At 41.3% G+C, this 23,377-nt stretch overlaps 2 protein-coding genes across 3 annotated transcripts in view; one reads left to right on the top strand and one right to left on the bottom strand.

The window, feature by feature from the left end:
* The window catches only part of cops4 (COP9 constitutive photomorphogenic homolog subunit 4 (Arabidopsis)), a 64,162-nt gene that overhangs the window by 33,821 nt on the left and 6,964 nt on the right, over window positions 1–23,377 (top strand). The window contains exons 6-9 of one of the 2 annotated variants that reach the window (XM_048529468.1): window positions 1,401–1,551; window positions 2,484–2,654; window positions 7,053–7,168; window positions 19,616–19,700. In XM_048529468.1, the coding sequence (XP_048385425.1) occupies window positions 1,401–1,551; window positions 2,484–2,654; window positions 7,053–7,168; window positions 19,616–19,700 (523 nt within the window). Of the gene's footprint in view, window positions 1–1,400; window positions 1,552–2,483; window positions 2,655–7,052; window positions 7,169–12,095; window positions 12,126–19,615; window positions 19,701–23,377 lie in introns of those variants that run through there. The other variant, XM_048529478.1, reaches the window with a different exon arrangement.
* The window catches only part of LOC132209761 (placenta-specific gene 8 protein-like), a 75,135-nt gene continuing 72,198 nt past the window's right edge, over window positions 20,441–23,377 (bottom strand). Inside the window, exon 5 of the mRNA XM_059646487.1 lies at window positions 20,441–20,608. The gene's annotated coding sequence lies outside the window, so the exon portion shown is untranslated. The remainder of the gene's footprint in view (window positions 20,609–23,377) is intronic.

Below are 23,377 nucleotides of genomic sequence, written 5' to 3'. Positions count from 1 at the left end.
ATCGATAATTGGAGGAAAAGCACTAGAGTCCAATTATTCAACCTAGAAAAGCAAATCTGTTATACACAGCCTTTGCAGTTCCACAGGAGACTGAAACATTTGACTGTTGCACAGATGTCTTGCCTGATTTGTATTTTTAATAGAACAAAGAGGACAAAGAAAATTACATCACAGGAACAGGCCCTTAGGCCCTCCGAGCCTGCGCTTATCTATTTTCTAAGGATTTGTATCCCTTTGGTCCCTGCCCATTCATGTACTTGCCCAGACACATCTTAAAAGACGCTATCGTGTCTGCGTCTACCACCTCCGCTGGCAACACGTTCCAGGCACCCACCACCCTCTTGAGTAAAGAACTTTCCATGCATATCTCCCATAAACTTTCCTCCTCTCACTTTGAACTCATGACTCCTAGTAACTGAGTCCCCCACTATGGGGAAAAAGCTACTTGCTATCCACCTTGTCTATACCTCTCATGATTTTGTAGACCTCAATCAGGTCCCCCCTCAATCTCCATCTTCTAAATAATCCTAATCTATTCAACCTTTCTTCATAGCTAGTGCCCTCCATACCAGGCAACATCCTGGTAAACTTCCTCTGCACCCTCTCCAAAGCATCTACATCCTTTTGGTAATGTGGCGACCAGAACTGTACACAGTACTCTAAATGTGGCCGAGCCAAAATCTTACACAGCTACAACACGACCTGCCAACTCTTGTACTCAATACCCCGTCCGATGCATGAAAGCATGCCGTGTGCCTTCTTGACCACTCTATTGACCTGGGTTGCCACCTTCAGGGAACAATGGACATCAACACCCAGATCTCTCTGTACATCAGTTTTCCCCAGGACTTTCCCATTTACTGTATAGTTTGCTCTAATGTTTCAGGTTTCCTGCATCTTTATTTTTTCCGTTCGAATATTTCCCTAAGTTACATGTAAGTTGACTTACAAACTTACATCCAGAACCTCAACCTGAGCTACAAATCTTCTCAAAACCCGCTAGTTGACTTACTGTCAGAAATGTGCTTGAGAACCATGCAAATGTGCAGCTGGGAAAGAAGTCTGACTGAAGTCCACAATTCTGTCAAATTCTGGAATTTGTTATTTATGCTTGTTTTTAGCTTCTAATCATAATTTCAGTGTAAATGTTTGGTCTATTACAAAAACCTTGCTATTTTCTTGCTTTCCACATCCCTTATAACCTTTTGTACAAGTGTGATATTATTTTTGTGGTAGGTGAATCTTTAAATCTCACCTCAATTTTTATGTTAAATGTCGGAATCATTTTGATGTCCAGTTTATATATGTGCAAACTGGAAAAAAAAGTGTCATGTTTGTCACACAGTTGATTTAGTTCTTAATGGTTTTCAGACATAGGTAACCTGACTTTTTGTCTTCAGGTATGCTATGCACGTGTCCTTGACTACAGAAGGAAGTTTATAGAAGCTGCACAACGATATAATGAACTCTCTTACAAGTCTATAGTACATGAGACTGAGCGACTAGAAGCATTAAAGCATGCATTACACTGCACCATTCTAGCATCAGCAGGTAATAATATATTTATGTTGTAGACCAGTAAAGATAGAGCAACAATGTGTACAATAAACATCTGGTTGAGTTGAATTACTTTGGTTTGCAGGTCTTCAGTTTGAACCAGTACACTGGTCAATTTGTTAGTAGACTAGTATTCAAACTGCTTGTTTCCACAAATGGATAAGTGCATAATTAAATTAAAATGTCACAGACTTTTAACAAAAAAATCCTTTAGTGTAACTTTACCCTTGGTTTCATATGTTTTTTAAGTTTTCAATTCACAATTTCTCTGGAGTTAGGAAGGTAAGAATGGCGAGGGCTTCAGGCTCCTCCACAGCTGTGCTGCATTTTTTGGCCTTAATGGGAGCTCAGGAAGCATTTCCACAGCGCAGAACTTTCTTTTCAAAAGCAACGAAATTTAGCATGAATTTAACCATCCTGTAGTTGGATTCGAAGTGTTATTACTGGAGCAATTAACTAACTTCAGTACCAATCTTCAGAACATTTTAAAGATGCTGCACTTTCTTGATACACTCTCAATTCAGAAAAGCATAAATTATATTTTGTTTAATGTTAATGGTTGACAGTTCACATTGTTGCTACATGGGTAGCATGGAAAGTGATCTGGATGCAGACACCAAGGAAAATTATTTCAGTAAATTTGGCTGATGTTTCAAGTCAGGTGCATCTAGGCCTTTTCTTCCATAGTTTGGTTTTGACGGGTTAGGTTTTATTATGTGAAATGTCAAGGGCTATTAAAATGTGTGTCAAAGAAGTATCCATTTTTAAAATAAGACATCTAGTGGAATGAATTTAGAGCAGAAGATATTTTAAGCAAACCCAATTTGATGTATGGATGTAACATCGTGAACAAATACTGCAGTGTAACATAGTGAAGTTTTATAATTCACAATAATTCTGCTGGTTGTTTCTTCCCTCTGCCCCAGGACAGCAGCGTTCCCGTATGCTGGCAACCCTGTTTAAGGATGAACGCTGCCAGCAACTTGCAGCTTATGGCATTCTAGAGAAAATGTATCTGGATAGAATTATTCGAGGGAACCAGCTGCAGGAGTTTGCTGCCATGCTGATGCCTCATCAGAAAGCAACGACTGCTGATGGTAAAGTCTTGAAAGTTTCACACCTTTTTCTTTGCAGTGTACAGTTAAATAGTTTATGGGTCGGAAACTTAAAACACATCTTGGGAACTATAAATTTTAATTTTAACACAATGAATCTGAACAGCCTGTCAGGCTGAACATTCATCTCCTCATGGTGTTGTTCAAACAAAGCCAAGCTACCCTTAGTAGTTTCATGCATTGTTGAGTTACACACAATCATCTTCAATGTCAGAGTAAAAAGCAAAGACATTGGTATTAGTCACAGAGAAATCTGATAGGTCCAGGATAAATGTCAATAACAGGATGTAGATCAACTCTGGTGGTGGAAGGCTGTCATGGAAGAGCGAAGTGGACACTTAGAAAAAGGTGAGGAGCAAGAAGTGGAATGGAAGCTGTAGTATTGCCTGACTGTATGAAATTACACGTTGTACTTTCTTACTTGTATTACTATCCTCCCACTTCCTGGTAGCATAACTACTATCGTTGTCAACAAGCAAGTGGTGAGCTTACCTTTAATGTCGGCTCCGTTTGTGGACAGTGCCAAGCTAGGTGGAGCATGATGCATGCAAATGCAAAATCACAATAACTGATCACAATATTTCTGTGGTGGCATAGTGCAGTACTGTAGTCAGGGACTCATTTAGAACACTCAGTGATCTCACTTGAATTAATGGAGTGTTTAGATTTAATATTTAGCACACACTGGGAATATTGCATTAAAAGTTTGATTTTATTATAAAACAATTTGCGTAAGACTGAGTAAATATCAAACATTTTGCACCAGTAGATTGCTGTAAAATTTATGAACTTTCTTTCTGGCATATTTATTTGGATGATATTTTACAACAGCAAACAAATGCAGAGGATTCAGTTATTTGTAATTTTAAAACAAAACAATTTTTAATAGTTGATTTGATGTTTAGTCATTAATGGCATTCAAAAGATATCTGCAGACATGGAGCAAGGGCAGTGGTAATAATTAACTTGTCATTTATCTGAAATTGTCCGTGAATGAATGTAGACAGATGAGTATGCAGGAAGCATAGTATTTAGCATGCATATTCGATTTCCCTGTCAGCTAAGTTAGTTGGTTTCAAACTGGATAGCATTTAGAATGAGAGATAATGGGAACTGCAGATGCTGGAGAATTCCCTATTCCCAATTCCTCCGTCTCCGCCGCATCTGCTCGCACGATAAGACATTCCACTCCCGCACATCCCAGATGTCCGAGTTCTTTAAGGACCGCAACTTTCCCCCCACAGTGATCGAGAACGCCCTTGACCGCGTCTCCCGTATTTCCCGCAACACGTCCCTCACACCCCGCCCCCGCCACAACCGCCCTAAGAGGATCCCCCTCGTCCTCACACACCACCCTACCAACCTCCGGATACAACGCATCATCCTCTGACACTTCCGCCATTTACAATCCGACCCCACCACCCAAGACATTTTTCCATCCCCTCCCCTGTCTGCTTTCCGGAGAGACCACTCTCTCCGTGACTCCCTTGTTCGCTCCACACTGCCCTCCAACCCCACCACACCCGGCACCTTCCCCTGCAACCGCAGGAAATGCTACACTTGTCCCCACACCTCCTCCCTCACCCCTATCCCAGGCCCCAAGATGACATTCCACATTAAGCAGAGGTTCACCTGCACATCTGCCAATGTGGTATACTGCATCCACTGTACCCGGTGCGGCTTCCTCTACATTGGGGAAACCAAGCGGAGGCTTGGGGACCGCTTTGCAGAACACCTCCGCTCAGTTCGCAACAAACAACTGCACCTCCCAGTCGCAAACCATTTCCACTCCCCCTCCCATTCTCTAGATGACATGTCCATCATGGGCCTCCTGCACTGCCACAATGATGCCACCAGAAGGTTGCAGGAACAGCAACTCATATTCCGCCTGGGAACCCTGCAGCCATATGGTATCAATGTGGACTTCACCAGTTTCAAAATCTCCCCTTCCCCTACTGCATCCCTAAACCAGCCCAGTTCGTCCCCTCCCCCCACTGCACCACACAACCAGCCCAGCTCTTCCCCTCCACCCACTGCATCCCAAAACCAGTCCAACCTGTCTCCGCCTCCCTAACCGGTTCTTCCTCTCACCCATCCCTTCCTCCCACCCCAAGCCGCACCCCCAGCTACCTACTAACCTCATCCCACCTCCTTGACCTGTCCGTCTTCCCTGGACTGACCTATCCCCTCCCTACCTCCCCACCTATACTCTCCTCTCCACCTATCTTCTTCTTTTCTCTCCATCTTCGGTCCGCCTCCCCCTCTCTCCCTATTTATTCCAGTTCCCTCTCCCCATCCCCCTCTCTGATGAAGGGTCTAGGCCCGAAACGTCAGCTTTTGTGCTCCTGAGATACTGCTTGGCCTGCTGTGTTCATCCAGCCTCACATTTTATTATCTTAGCATTTAGAATGCCACAGTTTCTCTTGGGTGAGAGAAGGACACAAATTTGCGTTTTGATCATACTGCCATGGTTGACATTTCATTGAAACTGCACTGTAACATGAATCAGTTCTTTCAAATGAGGAGAGGAAACCAGACTATTGCATTTTTTAAAGTAGGAGATATCTTAAAACATTGTGAAGATCTTAAAATGTTTATGTGGTAACTTGTTACCGGTTAAATTAGCATATTAACAACTCAGTTACTGATTACAGTCAAAGTTTCTGACCCCTTTAATTGGAAAACACTTTAATAAATGGAGGCTATGTAATGACAAACTGTTGATTTATTTATGTCCTGGGGTAAATTGCATTGATTTGATTAAGGATTGTAGGTTTGTCGATGCCTGTCATCGAGTATTCTATTTATACTTATGATATCAAGACTTTTGTTATTGTATAAATTTTATTTTAATTGAGACCATTATGCTAAGTACATTGGCATCTTCCTGGATACTTATTTTACGTCCAGTTCATTACCTAGAAGTGACCAACTAAAAAACTGCAACATGAAAAGCAATCTCTTGGGTCTAAATCTGTCGACCATAATTTGTCATTTTTCTTGCTCTCTCTGTTTTTAATTGGTTGATTCTGATGCTAACTTTTGGTGCAGCCATTTTGACTATGCCACTGTTTAACTGACTAACACTGTACTGTCCATCCTTTTGCTTTTAGAAACTATAGATGCATAAGAAGCAGCTTTAACCCACACCCCTTGTTTAAGATAATGCTTACATATCTTGTATGGATCTCTAGCTGATGATATCAATGGATCTGGTGTCCTGACTTTAATTCACTTGCCAATCTTCTTCAGAACTTCAGCCCAGTGAAGTTCAAACAAGATTAGTCACTACATCAGAACAATAGGTACAAATAGAACTAAGAACAAATTCCCAAATTTCAGAGAAAATGTGGACTGTAAAGGCTCCGAATTAAGCATGATGGAGGTGGTAGACTGTCCAAAAGTGCATTATGATGACTTCATCTGATATTGTTTAGAAATAATTAGAAGCCTGTCAAAGGAATTTTTTTATTCATTCTTGGGCTGAGTGCATCACTGACAAGCAGCATTTATTGCCCATCCCTAATTGCCCAGAGGGTACTTAAGACTCAGCCACATTACTGTGGGTCTGGAGTCACATGTAGGCCAGACCAGATAAGGATGCCAGGTAATGGTAAGGACATTAGTGAACTAGGTGAGTTTTTCCAACAATCGTCAATGGTTTCACAGTCATCATTCGATTTTTTAGTTCCAGATATTTATTGAATTCAAATTCCACATCTACCATGGCAGGATTGAACCTAGATCCCCAGAATGTTATTTGTGTATCTAGATTATCAGTCCAGCAATAATACCACCAGGCCATTGCCTCCACATGCTTTATTCTTTGTTGTGTGTTTTAGATTTTCACTTAGGATTATAATAATGTTTTTAAAATCTTACACAGCTAATACGCTTGCACTAATTAACTTAGTTTACATTTTTGCGATGTCATTTACATACAAGCATGAATTAGGAGCACCAGTAGGCCATTTGGTCCCTATAGGCTGCTCCATCATTCAGTAAAATCATGACTGACCTGATTCTGTGGTTTCAACTTGGCTCTTACCCCCAATAGCTTCTGATTCTCTTGTCAGTTGAGAATTTAATTCATCTATCCATTGTATTATAGTTGTCTAGTAATAGGGCTGGAATGGCACAATGGCTGTAATTGCCATCTCCAGAACCAATTGAATTATACAAATTAATGGTGATAATAATTAATGCCATTTGTGCCAATTCCGCAAATGCCACAGATGATGTAAACAGGTTCCTCTAAATTTTGTACTGCATTTTAAAGACTTCTGGTCGGCAGGTTTCTTATTAATTAAAGTTTAATCAATTTAAAAATTCAGATGACTTTATCTATTGTTCATATTATGTTTCCTCCCTTAATACTAGGTTCCAGTATATTGGACAGGGCAGTCATTGAACACAACTTGCTTTCTGCCAGTAAACTGTACAATAATATTACATTTGAAGAGCTTGGAGCTTTGCTTGAAATACCACCAGCCAAGGTAGGCAGCCATAGTACTGAACTTATTTTCTTGTATTTTAACTTGAAAGAAAACCTCAGGCAATGAGATACCCAATGATTTCCAATCAACAGGTAGCATGTTCCTTCACTTGTTTATGTCTTGACATGAATTCATTTAATTTACACAGAAGAAAACAGCCTTTGAAATGACTGTTTCCTATTTTGTGAATAGAACTGATGCAGCTACGTATGGCAGGAACATTGATAAAATAAATGTCAGCTCTTAGCAGCACGGTTTTTTATTCAGATTTTAAATTGCAGGAGATTAATATTGCAATGAATTCAGACACTCTCTTTGCCTCCCTATATTCTCATCTGACTTGCTAGTCAATCCTGTTGAGAATCTGCCACGGATGAGAAAAACTTCATCACTGAAGTAGGAAATGTTTTCTAAAACTTGGATTAAACTTGAATTCATTTAAAAGAGGCTGACTATATTATAATAGGCTTCGACAGATTTGGTTTCTTTGGTAAATTTAGATATCGGTCTTGTAGAATCCATATAGTGTGGAAGCTGGCAATTCAGCCCATCGCGTCCATGCCGACCTCCAAAGAGCATCCCACCCTATTACCCTATGCCTGTAACCCTGCATTTCCCATGATGAACCCACCTAACCTGCACTTTGTTGGACTGTGGGAGGAAATCAGAGCATCCGAAGGCACGCAGATACGGGGAGAATGTGTAGGCTCCACACAGACAGTCACCCTCGGCTGGAATTGAACCTGGGTCCCTGGTCCTGTGAGGCAGTATTGCTGACTGCTGAGCCACCATGCCACCCTTTTAAAGAAACACTGTCTGTGCTTAGTTGACATCTTTCTTTTGTAGGCTTAGCATTATTGATTGCAGGGATGACAGGACTGACATATGAGAGGTTGAGTCAGTTAAAATTGTGTTCACAGGCATTTAGAAGAATTGGCTGGGGTGGAGGAGGGAAGATCTCATAGAAACCCATAAAATCCTAACAGGACTACTCTGGTTAGATGCATAATGGATTTTCCCAATGGTGAGGGAGTTGCAAACCAGGAGTCGTAGATTAAGGATAAGGAGTGAGCCTTTTCAGACTGATTTGTGGAGAAATTTGTTCACCAAAAGAGTGGTGAGCCTGTAGAGTTCACTATCACAGAGTAGTTGAGGCCAAAACATTGTGTTTTCAAGGAGGTAGGTATAACTCTGATGGCTAAAGGGATCGAGATATGGGCGGGGAGGGCAGTATTAGATATTGAGCTTGATGACCAGAATGAATGGTGGAGTAGGCTTAAGGTGCTGAATGGCCAATCTGCTCCAACTTCTGTTTCTATGTTTGGATTTAGTAGTTATTAACTCCCCTATTATTTTAAACTGCTCAACAAAATACTGGTTACTTACAGGCAGACCGTGACCTGTATTTAAATATTTCAATGATACTAAGAGAATGGTGAATCCTTTTTGTCAACTTTTTTTATGTATGGAAGCCAACAACTGAATTGTAACTTACAAAGCACACTCAGTTCTAGTTCATACTTGGTGACTACATTCAGCTCTATCCAGCATTACAGTTAGTTTATTGCAAAATTTTCACCAGGTCGTTCAGGAGTCATAGAAGAGGAGTTCAAAGCTTACAGGCAATCTGTGGAAAAAGTACAGGCAGTTGGAGAAACAAATGCAAAGACAGGAGTAATTTCCATGTTAGAAATGCTAGAGTTAGCAATACTGTTAAGAAGGTAGGCAAACTACACAGATCCTGTGCAACTGACAAATGAGGAACAAAGAACAAAGAGAATTACAGCTCAGGAACAGGCCCTTCGTCCTCCAAGCCTGCACCGATCCAGATCCTCTATCTAGATGTGTCGCCTATTTTCCAAGGTTCTGTATCCCTCTGCTCCCTGCCCATTCATGTATCTGGACAGATACATCTTAAATGACACTATCATGCCTGCCTCTGCCTCTTCCGCTGGCAACACGTTCCAGGCACCCACCACCCTCTGAGTAAAGAACTTTCCACACGTATCTCCCTTAAACTTTTCCCCTCTCACCTTGAAATCGTGACCCCTAGTAATTGAGTTCCCCCACTCTGGGGGAAAGGCTTCTTGCTATCCACCCTGTCTAGACCCCTCATGATTTTGTAGACCTCAATCAAGTCCCCCCTCAGCCTCCATCTTTCTAATTTCATTTGCTTGAGGCAGTTGAACCAGGCTGGAGGGGGGAATCTCGAGGTCAAGACTGGCATGGTGATGCAAGCTGTCAGTGAGGAGCTGGTGTTAGGCTTGTGAGCAAGTGTCAGAGTGTAGTTTTGAGGAATGGAATCCCAGAAAAGGTGGAAGATCAACCACAACGGGAGCTGTCGTTACGGCAGTCTGTGACTGAATGGTTTTTGAGAGGGAGCTTTAAGGCTAAATTGGCAAATTGTGATCCCTTGTTTATTGACATCTTATGATCCATTGTGCCATTAATGTTCAGGGTGGGGGCAGTTGTGAGAAATCCGAGGGATTTAGCTTGATTGCACTAGCCCTCTGATGTGTGCTGTAGGGGTTCAATCACGATCTGTTAACTATATTTGCCACATTAATTCTGAACATAAGTTGTGCATATTGCAAATTATATTACTGTTCCACTGTTATATAATAAAGTTTATTGTTGTAGTTTAAATCTGTGGAATCTTGTAACATTATTCTCTTGGTTAGTTCCTTAGATCTCCTACTCTGTCTACTGTAAAAGGAAATGTCACTGGTCCCAAGCCAAATTGTAAAGTAAATTTGGTGATCTGGTCTGGGATCATAATAGCAACTTGAAAAGAATGTCAGCTATAAGATTTGGCTCTTGGAAGTTAATTGGAACAACTTCAAAATGAAGAGTTGAAATCTTTTCATCTAACTCTGAAAACTTTTCAGATTTATCTGACATAAAGTAAGAATATTGTGTCTAATTATAAAGTAGCTAAAGTTGGATTATGGCCTGGATTTGGAAAGATCTGTTGCAACATGATCTGACAATTGAAAAGAAGCGCAGAAAATCTTAGTGGCAGGAATGACTGGTCCATTTTTCTGTACTGTTGTGTCAATGACATGTCTCACTTCTAGCTGTTTGTACAATCTTTCCTCGCTGTTAAGTGCACCACCTTCCTTTTTAACGTATTTGGAAAACTGACAGACCCCTACTGTAGTAAACTTTTACCTTTCAGGTTATACTAGCATATCATTTATGTATCCTGTGCCAAAACAAATATCCCTGACTAATCTTCTATACCATGATCATTACTAATTTGAGTAATATAATCATGCCCTCATGCTTTTCTATTCATTCATTCGTAGGTTGTGGACAAGTCAGGGCTAGTTTTTATTGCCCATCTCTAATTGCCTCTGTGAAGATGTTCGAATTTTCCCACCACAAAAGTAAGATTGACTAGTCTGTAATTCCCAGGATTATCCCTATTTCCTTTCTTGAGCAAGGGAATGACATTTGCCACCTTTCAATCATCTGGTACTACTCCAGTGGACAGTGAGGATGCAAAGATCATCGCCAAAGGCGCAGCAATCTCTTCCCTTGTTTCCCATAGTAACCTTGAGCATATCCTGTCTGGCCCAGGGAACTTATCTATCCTCGAGTTTTTCAAAATTTCTAGGACATCCTCCTTCCTAATATCAAGTAGTTTGACACTGTCCTCACAAACGTCAAGGTCCTTCTCACTGGTGAATACTGAAGCAAAGTATTTATTAAGGACCTCCCCTACCTCCTCTGACACCGCACACGAGTTCCCTCCACTATTCTTGATTGGCCCTACCCTCATTCTGGCCATCCTCTTGTTCCTCACATAAGTATAGAACCTCTTAGGGTTTTCCTTAATCCTACCCACCAAGGTTTTCTCATACCCACTTCTAGACGTCCTAAGTCCACTCTTCAGTTCCTTCCTGGCTGCCTCGTAGCCCTTTAGAGCCCTGTGCGACCCTTGCTTCCTCAACTTTAAGTAAGCTTCCTTCTTCCCCTTGACTAGCTGTTCCCCATTTCTTGTCATCCAATCTTCCTTCACCCTACCATCCCCTCCTTGCCTCAGTGGGACAAACCTATATAGCACTTGCAGCAAGTGCTCCCTAAACAACCTCCACATTTCTGTCATGCATTTCCCTGAGAACATCTGTTCCCAGTTTATGCTCTGCAGTTCTTACCTAATAGAGTTGTAATTCCCCCTCCCCCCAATTAAATATTTACACATACTGTCTGCTCCTATCCCTCTCCATGACTATAGTAATGGTCAGAGAGTTGTGATCACTATCACTGAAATGCCCTCTCACTGAGAGATCTGACACGTGACCTGGTTCATTGCTGAGCACCAAATCCAATATGGCCTCCCCTCTAGTTGGCCTATTGAGTCAGAATTCCTTCCTGGACACACCTGACAAAAATCTACAGTTTGCAATTTTGCAATCTAACAAATTTGTTCGTGATACTCCTCGCAACTTGACATTTTCGACCATCTCCACGTCAGCACCATTGATACAGGGGCATGTACTCCATTCCACTTCCTGAAGTCGATGGCCAGCTCCTTCATTTTGCTGACGTTGAGGGAGAGATTGTTGTTTTGACACCAAGCCACCAAACTGTTTTATCTCTTTTACTTTGTCTTGTCATTGTTTGAGATCTGTCACTTTGCGGTGGAGTCAGCAGCAAATGTTGTGTACCAAATTCAGCTGATGGTTGTGAGTGTTTAATAAGTATAATAAGGGGCTGAGTACACAGCCTTGCTGGGCATTGGTGTTGAGGATTATCATGGAAGAGATGTCATCTGCAGGTCAGTAAGTTGAGGATCCAGTTCCAGAGAGGGGAGCAGAGACCTACATCTCAGAGTTTGGAGATGTTTGGTTGGAATTGTGGTGTTGAAGGTTGCGCTAAAATCAATAAAGAGGAGTCTGATATATGTGTCCTTGTTATTCAGATGTTCCGAAGATGAGTGCAGGGCCAGGGAGATGACATCCACCGTGGACCTATTGTGACGGTAGGCAAATTGTTCTGGATCAAGGCAATCAGGATGCTAGCGTTGATGTGTGCTGTTACTAGCCTCTCCAAGCACTTCATAATGGTGGATGTCAGAGAAACTAGCCAGTAACCGTTAAGGCATGCTGTCTGATTTTTCTTTGGCACCGGGATGATAGTTGCCGTTTTGTGGGAACCTCACATTATGGTAATGCGATCTTAAAGGTGACTGCAAATACTCCATCCGAGCCAGTCGCTTTCCTTCAATTCACCCTGAAGAAGGTTGATCTGACGCCTGTGGCGTGACTGTGGGTACCAGTGCAATTGAGGCTGTCAGAGCAGGTGATACCATTTCACTAATCTTCACTTCAAAGCAAGCATTGTGGAGGGATGCATGTTGTCAATGATTCTGCTTGACCGCTTTGTAGACCGTTACATCATGTCAGCTTTGGCACAGTCGATGTGTGTTCATGTGGTTAGTCTGGGACTCTAGTTTAATCTGGTATTCAGAATCACAGAAACCCTACGGTGTGGAATCAGGCTCTTCAGCCCAACAAGTCCACACTGACCCTCCGAGCATCCCACCCAGACTCATCTCCTATAGCCCACCTAATCTACACATCCCTGAACACTATGGGCAATTCAGCATGGTAAATCCACCTACCCTGCACATCTTTGGACTGTGGGAGGAAACTGGAGCACACAGAGGAAACCCTCACAGACACGGGGAGAATGTGCAAATTCCACACGGCCAGTCTCCCGAGGGTGGAATTGAACCTGGGTCCCTGGTCATGTGAGGCAGAATTGCTAACCACTGAGCCATCGTGTGCGCGATATCTTGTTGTCCCCAATGGCTTTGTGAAGATCATACCTAGATTTCCTGTATAGGCCAGAGTCACCCAAGTTGAACGTTTCAGACCTGGACTTCAGTAAAGAGTGGACGTTCTGGCTCATCCATGGTTTCCAGTTGGAAAACAAATGGATTAACTTCATTGGCAGGCAGTCCTCTACACACTTCTGGATGAAGTCTGTAACAGTCATGGCATGTTATACTCATCTAGATTTGCCACTAAGCTCGTGAACGTGAACCAGCCCACAGTCTCCAAGCAGTCACGTCGGAGTTCATTCATTACTTCGCGCCAGTATTGTACAACTTTCTGTACAGGATCCTCACACTTCAGTTTCTGCTTGGAAGCAGGGAGAAGGAGCACAGGCTTTTACCTTGATTTACCAAAATGCAGGTGAGGAGTGGAGCAGTTAGGTGTCTTGGATAGTTGTATAGCAGTGGGACAGGAGACGTTTTGGTGGTATCTTGATTGCATGCTCATGAGGATGATGTGTTTTGTCGATGTATTGAAGGAATAATGGCATATAGTTTACTGGTGTTTAGCACTGAGTGTTTCTTAGGTACTAATAACTTATTGTAAGGAAATGAATGTTCTTTATTACAGATTTATAAATTACTGCACAAGCTAATGAGTTTTAAGGCAGCTATTGCCTTTCATTGGGAGTTAAGAATACATAATATCTGATATTACTTGTAATGACATACATAGCATGGTCAGCTCTGATATGTCTCTGATGTATGGTAGGGTAGCATATCTGGCTGTATTGTGTTGTCTTCTTGTGGTCTGTGACGGAGGTGGTGGCGGATTGTGCTTTTTGGGTATTCATGCCTTTTAAAATTTCTGTATGAGTGTTCCTGTTCTGCTTTGCTTTTAGTCTGACCACAAAATCCAGGCCAATACGTTCATGTGTACCATCCTGTAGCATTTTTCAATGTGGTTGTTGGACTGATTGGCTTTGAATTGTTGCCGTGAACCCTTCGTCTACCTTATTTCGAACAGTTCATGTATTAAGATTTAAAGCCTTAATCTGTTCTAATATCGAATTTCCCCACACATTTGGTTCTACTTGTGATATTATAAATAAAGATTGAACCCTTTGCCCTCAACAAGAAGCTTATGAATACTGACACCTCAGTAAAAGATCACGATTTTAACATTCAAAAAATTTAAAAAGGTTTCCACTTTGAAATTCCTTGGTCCCAGCTTAGCTGGTTTTAGCAAACCTCAGCATTCACAAGAAATTATTTCTTTAGTTAAGCCTGTATCTGAGACCCTTAGACAAGCTGTCAAGACAGTTCACTCATTTCTTAACATGGATTCATTAAACCACTGTTCTACAGCCTTCTGTTTCTGTCTCTTACTGATATTGCTGAGTTCCTTTATTGTGCCTGACATGGTCTTAGAGACGGCTAAACCGCACTGCGAAAGAAATTCATACGCTCCCTGACCTTCTGGATGGCCTGTCTTTCTAAACTAACTTGTTCCTCCTGTTTCCCTATGTTATAAGGCACTTTGTTGCCAGGCAACGACCTTTTTTCTCCTGTCCTTGTTTCCAAGGCATTGAACTATTCACATTAAGAGTTTTAAAAGCTTCATTCAGAACTTAAAATGAACAAAAGTCATGCCTTCCTTTCCTTTCTCGACAATTTGCAAATATAAATCAAACTTAGAGCTGCATGTTTCTGTCCAATTTAGAACCCAAGTTTCCAAATAACTGTATGCCATGGTCTAGCATTACAATGCAGATACTCTGACTAGATAAAATATTAACTGTAATATTTTCCACTACCTTTTGTTCTTTCCACTGTATTATGTCTGATATCTGTATCCATTCTGACGTCTCTTGTCTTGACGAAAAATTAAACATTTAAATATTTGTGTCAAAGGCACAAGTCTGAAACTTTATCCATAAGTATTTTAAAACTGATCCTCAGGTTTGTACAAACTATGCAAATTGAATACTTCCCACACTGCCTGCAAGCTTTTGGATAAAAATACTTGATTCCCTTCATTTTATGTCTAAGATATTTTTCTTCCTCATGTGTTTTGAGATTATTGGAAACATAGAAAATGATAATATCAATGCATCAAAAAGTGTTTTTCCCTCTGGCACTTTTATATGCACATGAATCATTACTGAGTATGTTGAGGAGATTACATATCAGATAAGGGCTTGGTTTTCTCACGGACAAAGATGAAATCAAAAACTTGAAAGAGTTCTATTCTGGTACTTTTTTTAAAGTGGGTGCCTAAAAGCGTTGCCAGCGGACGTGGTAGATGCAGACACGATAGTGTCTTTTAAGATGTATCTGGACAGGTACATGGATGGGCAGGGAGCAAAGGCATGCAGACCCTTAAAAAAGGGTTTAGACAGAGGATCTTGATCAGCGCAGGCTTGGAGGGCCGAAGGGCCTGTTCCTGTGCTGAAATTTTCTTTGTTCTCTTTGGTACTTGGCTTCACTCCTTGCTTGAGGGGCATGCTGAAGATGGTACTGAAATAAGCTAGATATCTGGAGCCTCAGAACTTAATTCCATATTTAGGTATAATGTACAGCTGTTTATGAAGGGAGATTAACTTATTGCAAACTTTTGTTTATGTATGCATATGAAATATGTATATCATATTTTTGTGCTTCATTCTACTATTATTGTAAATAAAGATTGCATTTATGGAAATATCTGGACTTTGATATGAACAAAGTGAGAGAAAGCATTTAACCTGGAAAAGACTGCAGCATGGCCAGGGTCTGCATGGCCCTAACACTGTTCATTTACCTCCTGGTTGGCAGCAGAGTCAAATAGTGACAGAAAGCTTTAAGCTAGAAAGCCATCAAAGTATTTGGAAGGGTACTGCACTTCTAGTTGAGATTTGGAGAAACTAAAGGACAGAGTTGGAGTGCTTGCTCGTGTTGGGAAGGTGGAGAGCTAATAATCAGGAATGGGTTACAGCTACCCAGCTCCACCTGGCCCACAAAGAGTCCTATAGGAGCTGTTCTTCACTCATCTTTGGCAGTTGGCAACTCCTGCTTTAGATCATTAGCCAGGCAGTTAGCAGCTGATGTTTCTCCTTTCCTCAGTTAAATGCATAATGATGCTGATAATATCTTTCAGTCACAACTTTGGAATATTATTTGGAATTGCACCTGACTTTGCAGGAAGTGTGCCAATGACTTGATTTCTTTCTGTTAGGATTGGAAGAGCGGAAATAAGACTAAGTTGCTTCAATCTGATATTTTAACTGAGACTTTGGCCTCCATAGCAATATCATTTTTGAGAGGTTGATAGTGTTGTACAGTTAGAAGATAACCAAATTTAGAGTAATTATTGATCCGTTAAGAACTGCCTCTGAGGACAAAATATAGCAAAATGTACTCCTTGTAGATCATAGGCACAAGGAAAATTTGAAAAACGTAAAATTGTTAACAAGTACGAGCAAAAATCAAATCAGAATTCTGTAAGCTTTAGCTGTGGGCTTTTTACAATTCCACAATTCCAAATAATGCTTTTGAAATGATATTGGCATACAGTAAATGATAATCTTCACTTTAATTTTTATTTAAGGCAAATATGCTAAATAGTCAGGAGCATGAAAAACCATATCTTTGTTTAGCATAAGTAAATCTTTCCGAATCTCTCCCCAGTGTAATTTTACAATGTTATTCATTCAGTATCTCATTAACTGGAAAATATCAAAAACAAGAATGAGAAGACTCTATTGTTTTCTTCTCATTTACTTAGTATTAATATATTATTTCCTCAGTATGCTGAACACCTCTCAGCTGTTGATCTAATTCAAATATTGAGCTAAAAATTTAATTGCTTTCCCCAGCTCCCGATGCTATCACTAAATAAGTCTACCTCTGCTTTCCATTTTCAGCATTACAAAGCAATCATTCCATCGATGATACCCTAGTGTTCTCTGCAACACGTGTGTCCACTCCTTTGTAAATCAGAACTCCCCCTCCCTTGCCTTTGGCACTAGGAAGTTCTCTTTTTTTTTCCCAATAGGATTCCTGTTTATTACTTGTGCTCCTGCTTTGTCTTCTGTCTCCTTTTCACATTCGATAAAAACTATCAACAAGATGCATACCAAAATTCTCCCTCCAAACCCACAGCCACTGCCATCTAGAAGGATAAAGCAGCAGACACTTGGGTACACCACCTCCTGTAAGTTACACTCCAAACCATTTACCGTTCTGATTTGGAAATATATCATCAGTCACTCAGTATCACTGGGTCAAATGTCTGGAACTCCCTGCCTAATAGCACTATGGGAGTACCTACAAACAAATGGACTTCAGTGGTTGAAGAAGGCAGCTCACTGCCATCTTGTGGAGGGCAAGTAGAAATCCCACATTCCGTGTGTGAATTTTTAATAGATCCAGTTCCACGGCTGAATTCCCTTTCTTAACAAGTGCCTCCAGGTTCAACTTATTTCACTTATGATTCCTGATATCTGCAAGATATCCAGAACTCCTCAAAGTTCTTGCAATACCCTAAGATGCACTCAAAAGCCACACATCACCATATGTGTTCTCTCCATTTCTCCCTTAAGCAACACAGACTCGCCCTATTTTGAAGGTATCTTGGCTATGGTTTCATTTCATGTTTAGTCATTTGATACTTTAGTGAAAAGCTAGTGATGAAGAATCAAGGGCTTACCAGCTCAATACGTCAACGCCCCTCCCGGTCCCTTCTCCCCTTACGCTGTCTCTCTCGCACTGTCTTCCTCAAGTATCAGTTGTTACTATGCATTCATAGTGCAATAAAAATGGTCAGTCGGTGACCTCAAAGAGCTGGGTTGAGATACCAGCAATCTTAATATGATTCAATGTCACATTCAATTTGAGGAAGAGAAATGTGCATCTATGTCTTGGATTTTAAACTTATGTAAGTACAATTATGAGGGTTTGAAGATCGAACCAGTAAAGTGAACTGTGAAATTTGAGATAGGTCAGTAAAGAAGCAGTGACAGGATTTAAGATGTTAGTTCAGAATACTCAGAAAAATTACATTCTGGTATGAAAAAAGGTCTCTACGAGGAGGAAGAGTGAGGCTAATGAGGAGGTTAAAGATGGAATCACAGTGAAAGAACAGGTATATAATTCCGTAAAGGTGAGTGGCTGGGCAAATGATTTGACAACTTATAATGCACAGCAAAATATGACTAAAAGGTTAGTCAGTAGGGAGAAATTTAGAGTAAGATGGAAAGCTAGCTAGGATTATGAAAGCTGAGTAAGATTTTCAACTGGTTTTTGTAAAGGATACATAAAGTGATCGTTGGACCTCTAGAGACTGAGTTTGAGTAATTAATGGCAGTTATGGAAGTGACCAAGAAATTGAACATACTTTGTATCTGTCTTCGTTGTAGAGGATGCAAATATAATTATAAAAATAATTGTGAATTGAGATGAGAGAAAGGGAAGAACTTGAAACAAATACAATATGCAAGAAAGACATGGACAGGGTGGATAGGAAGCAGGTGTTCTCTTTAGTTAAAGGGTCATAACTAGGGAGCATAATTTTATGGCAAAAGGCAGGAGGTTTAGAGGGGATTTGAGGAAAAGAGTTTTCACCTGGAGTGTGGTCAGAACATGGAATGCACTGCCTGGGGCAGTACTTGAGGTGGGAAATTTCATAATTTTTAACAAGTACTTGGATGACCACTTCAGAGCTATGGGCCAAGTGCTGGAAAGTGGAACTGGTGTAGATGTAGAGTAGTTACTTGTTGGCGCAGACTTGATGGGTCAAAGTACCTCTCCTGTGCTGTATGATCCAATAGTTCCCCAGGATTTGATGGACTTCATTCTAAAATCTTAAATTAGTGGTTATCTGAGATAATAGATGCATTACTTTTAAATTTCCAAAATTTCTTATGTTCCAGAAAGGCCCCATCAGATTGGAAAATAGTAAATACTACTTGTCTATCCAAGAAAGGTGGGAAATAGAAAGCAGGAAGCTTTAAACCAGTTAGCTTAACATCTGCAGTTAAAAATATGCTGAAAGATGTTATAAGGAGGGTACAGCAGGCACTTTGAAAATCTTTTGACGTGGCACACTGTGCCTATGGTGCTGTACTCCATATGGACTGCAATCGTTCAACAAGGCGAGTCAGCATCACATTTTCAAGGGCATTTAGGGAAGGGCAATAAATGCTGGTCTAGCCAGCGATGCCCCATAATTGAACTGAAATAAAACCTTCTGGACTGAACTTGGAGTTCAGCAACTTTAGACCGTTATTCTGCATCCTTGACTGTTTCTTTTTCTGTTAGGCTGGGTTGACCTTGTCTTCTTTATCCTTTCATGTCCCATTGAGGCGGTTGCTGTGTAGCCTTTCATGCCTCAAGTTTCTTTCTGTACCATACAATCACTCTGTTTGGCTGTTGCATCATGAAATATGTTGTTACATTAACTCCTCCACCACCTCTCAGACCTTCTCCTTTGCAGGTAGAGCCCCTATCCTGGTATATTGACTTTCAAACTCGTATGTTTTTATTTTTCTACAGTTCTGATGAACAGTCATCTATTTGAAGTATTTCTCTCCACAGAAGCTGCTAAGCATCGCCAGTGCTTTTTGTTATTATTTAAGATTTCCGTAGTGACTTAATCGTGTCATTTTGTCTTTTCCCACCAGGCAGAAAAAATTGCCTCTCAGATGATCACTGAGGGTCGAATGAATGGATTTATTGATCAAATTGATGGAATTGTCCACTTTGAGAGTAAGTACTTCTGTAAAGGTTTATCTTCTGAAAAATTTCCTCTTTCTATAATTTGAATTTTCACAACACACAGAATTTTACATGTTTGAATTCAGATGCTGACCCGAATGGGTCTGCCCAAAAATATCATGTGGTTTACCCCTTGTTTCAACAGTAGTTAAATTTAGCACAACACAGCTAAGACAAAGATGAACAGGCTTTAAAAATATCTTGGTGTTTTATATATATGTGAATTTTGGATGTGAGAGAATTCTACTCCACAAATATAAAATTAGCTATTCGAGATTACCAAGAGTGTTTGGCAGAAATTCTGAAGTTTGTATGCTATTTAACAATCAGTTATATTTTATCTAACACGATGTGACATTTTAAAGGATTTTTAAAGTCAGATTAACTAAGTAGAAGTGAAAGTTTTGAACAGTTCAGCGTTGAAATGGAGATTGCAGCCTGTGGGAATCTCTAAAATGCATCCTTTGGAGGAGTGTAAACTTTCTGGCAGTAACTCTGGATTCCTGAGTTATTCAAAGAATGTTCACACCCTGTAAGATCCTATGCCATGCCAACTGTTTCACCACTATTATCAGAATAAAATCTGGACCACTTAGTCAACTTGATAGGATAATAAACCAGCGTATTGCTGATGTCTGGGCCGACTGTTTTTAAGGCAACAAATTCCCACCTGCTATGAATTGAGTACTTCTCACAAGAAAGATGTCAGATTTTATTGAAAAGAGTTACATTTATAAATGCTGAACTTTTAAAGTGTGTTCACATTGGTTAATTTAGAAAAAAAGATGGAAATACACAGCATTTTTACAGAATAATCTCCAAATGGTTTCCCCAAAAACAGAAAACAGCAAGCACTTCATGTCAGGAATTTCTTTGTCATGGGATCTTGCAGTTGTAGTCTGTGATGAGAGACAAAAATAACAAGAAAACAAGTTGGCAGTTAGTTTTAAAATTCTGGAAACTGCAGTCTTCCCAAAAAGTCGAATGAAGAGTCAGGAAGAACAGTTACAAGCTACTGTATTATGATCAGCCAAGATAACCTCCTAATGTGGGGAAACTTAGAAATATTCCTTTTTTATCATCAACACAAATTGTATCAATTGAATTAAGGACATCAAATCTTTTCTATTGCTATATATGTTCATGTACTCTGAAATAACGTAGTTTACTGATTTGTGGCTTTCTTGTCTTGGGATTTACTTGGTCTAGCTTATAAAAGATTGCACAAGCGTATGTTTATGAATTTACATTAGATCGTAAGATGATTCTGTTAAATATCACAAGGCTTGGATAGGAATTGAGAAGTACAGCACATTCCTAAGGTGAAGATGTTCAGACCACTTGCGCAACTGATGGGCACTGCCGTGCCAGAATATCTCAACTTTTAACAGAAGAAGGTCTTAAGAATTAACTTCCAGTATAGTGGCACCTTCAAAATTCCTACCAAATGTATGCCTTTGCTCTCCTACTCAAAGGCTGTTTTTATTTTTTACATATGCTACAACTGAAGTTTTTGAAGTACCAAATCTGTGTATTTCCTGTAACGTGTCAAAGCAAACGAAAAGAACAAAAATGTTGAAAACTAAAGCATTCTTTAGCTATGTTCACTTAATTCTTGATATTACTGAAGTGGCTGAGTTGCGGAAGGTTTAGTATTTCCCTTTTCTGTTCTTTGTTTTCAAGAGCCTCCTGCCATATAATCTAACCTTTCTAGGTTTTGAATCTGCGGACTCTTCTACAACTACAGCATAATTAAATATCCCAAATTTACCCACAGAGTTTACTTTGTCTTTTTTGTAAAAACTTGCCTTGATCCTGAAAAATAGTAGTACATTTCCATTGTATTTATGGAGATATTTCAGTTCTTCCCTAGCATCAGGAAGTCTATTTTCTGAAGAAGGGTCTAGACCCAAAACATCAGCTTTTCTGCTTCTCTGATGCTGCTTGGCCTGCTGTGTTCATCCAGCTCTACTGTTGTCTCAGATTCTCCAGCATCGGCAGTTCCTACTATCTCAGAAAGCCTGTGACATCTTTCATGGCCTTAATATATCACAGAGCCTCAGTCACGTCTGAGCAGGAGTAGACCATTCAGCTCTTTCATACTGCTCTGTCATTCTGGTTCATAGCTGATCAGCTACCTCAACGTCGAATTCCGACATTATCCCCATATCCTTTGATGCCATTAGTAACTAAGAATCTTTCAGTCTCTGTCTTGGACTTAATTTACTGACTTCTTCAGTCCTTTGGGCTGGAGTCTTCCAACTCTTCACTGCCCTCTGCTGGACAGCAGAGGGCAAAAGCGAAGGAGAGGTGTAACTTCAGCACAATAAAATGTGAGGCTGTATGAACACAGCAGGCCCAGCAGCATCGCAGGAGCACAAAAGCTGACGTTTCGGGCCTAGACCCTTCATCAGAGAGGGGGATGGGGTGAGGGTTCTGGAATAAATAGGGAGAGAGGGGGAGGCGGACCGAAGATGGAGAGAAAAGAAGATAGGTGGAGAGAGTATAGGTGGGGAGGGGATAGGTCAGTCCAGGGAAGACGGACAGGTCAAGGAGGTGGGATGAGGTTAGTAGGTAGGAGATGGAGGTGCGGCTTGGGGTGGGAGGAAGGGATGGGTGAGAGGAAGAACAGGTTAGGGAGGCAGAGACAGGTTGGACTGGTTTTGGGATGCAGTGGGTGGAGGGGCCGAACTGGGCTGGTTTTGGGATGCGGTGGGGGAAGGGGAGATTTTGAAGCTGGTGAAGTCCACATTGATATCATTGGGTTGCAGGGTTCCCAAGCGGAATATGAGTTGCTGTTCCTGCAACCTTCGGGTGGCATCATTGTGGCACTGCAGGAGGCCCATGATGGACATGTCATCAAGAGAATGGGAGGGGGAGTGGAAATGGTTTGTGACTGGGAGGTGCAGTTGTTTGTTGCGAACCGAGCGGAGGTGTTCTTCAAAGTGGTCCCCAAGCCTCTGCTTGGTTTCCCCAATGTAGAGGAAGCCACACCGGGTACAGTGGATGCAGTATACCACATTGGCAGATGTGCAGGTGAACCTCTGCTTAATATGGAAAGTCATCTTGGGGCCTGGGATAGGGTTGAAGGAGGAGGTGTGGGGGCAAGTGAAGCATTTCCTGCGGTTGCAGGGGAAGGTGCCGGGTGTGGTGGGGTTGGAAGGCAGTGTGGAGCGAACAAGGGAGTCACGGAGAGAGTGGTCTCTCCAGAAAGCAGACAAGGGTGGGGATGGAAAAATGTCTGGGGTGGTGGGGTCGGATTGTAGATGGCGGAAGTGTCGGAGGATGATGCGTTGTATCCGGAGTTTGGTGGGGTGGTGTGTGAGAACGAGGGGGATCCTCTTTGGGCGGTTGTGGCGGGGGCGGGGTGTGAGGGATGTGCTGCAGGAAATGCGGGGGACACGGTCAAGGGCGTTCTCGACCACTGTGGGGGGAATGTTGTGATCCATGAAGAACTTGGACATCTGGGATGTGCGGGAGTGAAATGCCTCATCCTGGGAGCATGTGCAGCGGAGGCGGAGGAATTGGGAATAGGGGGTGGAATTTTTGCAGGAGGGTGGGTGGGAGGAGGTGTATTCTGGGTAGCTGTGGGAGTCGGGCTTGAAATGGACATCAGTTACAAGCTGGTTGCCTGAGATGGAGACTGAGAGGTCCAGGAAGGTGAGGGA

This window comes from Stegostoma tigrinum, chromosome 1 (assembly GCF_030684315.1).
Source record: "Stegostoma tigrinum isolate sSteTig4 chromosome 1, sSteTig4.hap1, whole genome shotgun sequence".
Lineage (NCBI taxonomy): Eukaryota > Metazoa > Chordata > Chondrichthyes > Orectolobiformes > Stegostomatidae > Stegostoma > Stegostoma tigrinum.
Note: the sequence above shows the minus strand (reverse complement) of the source record. Positions and strands in the feature narration are given on the sequence as shown.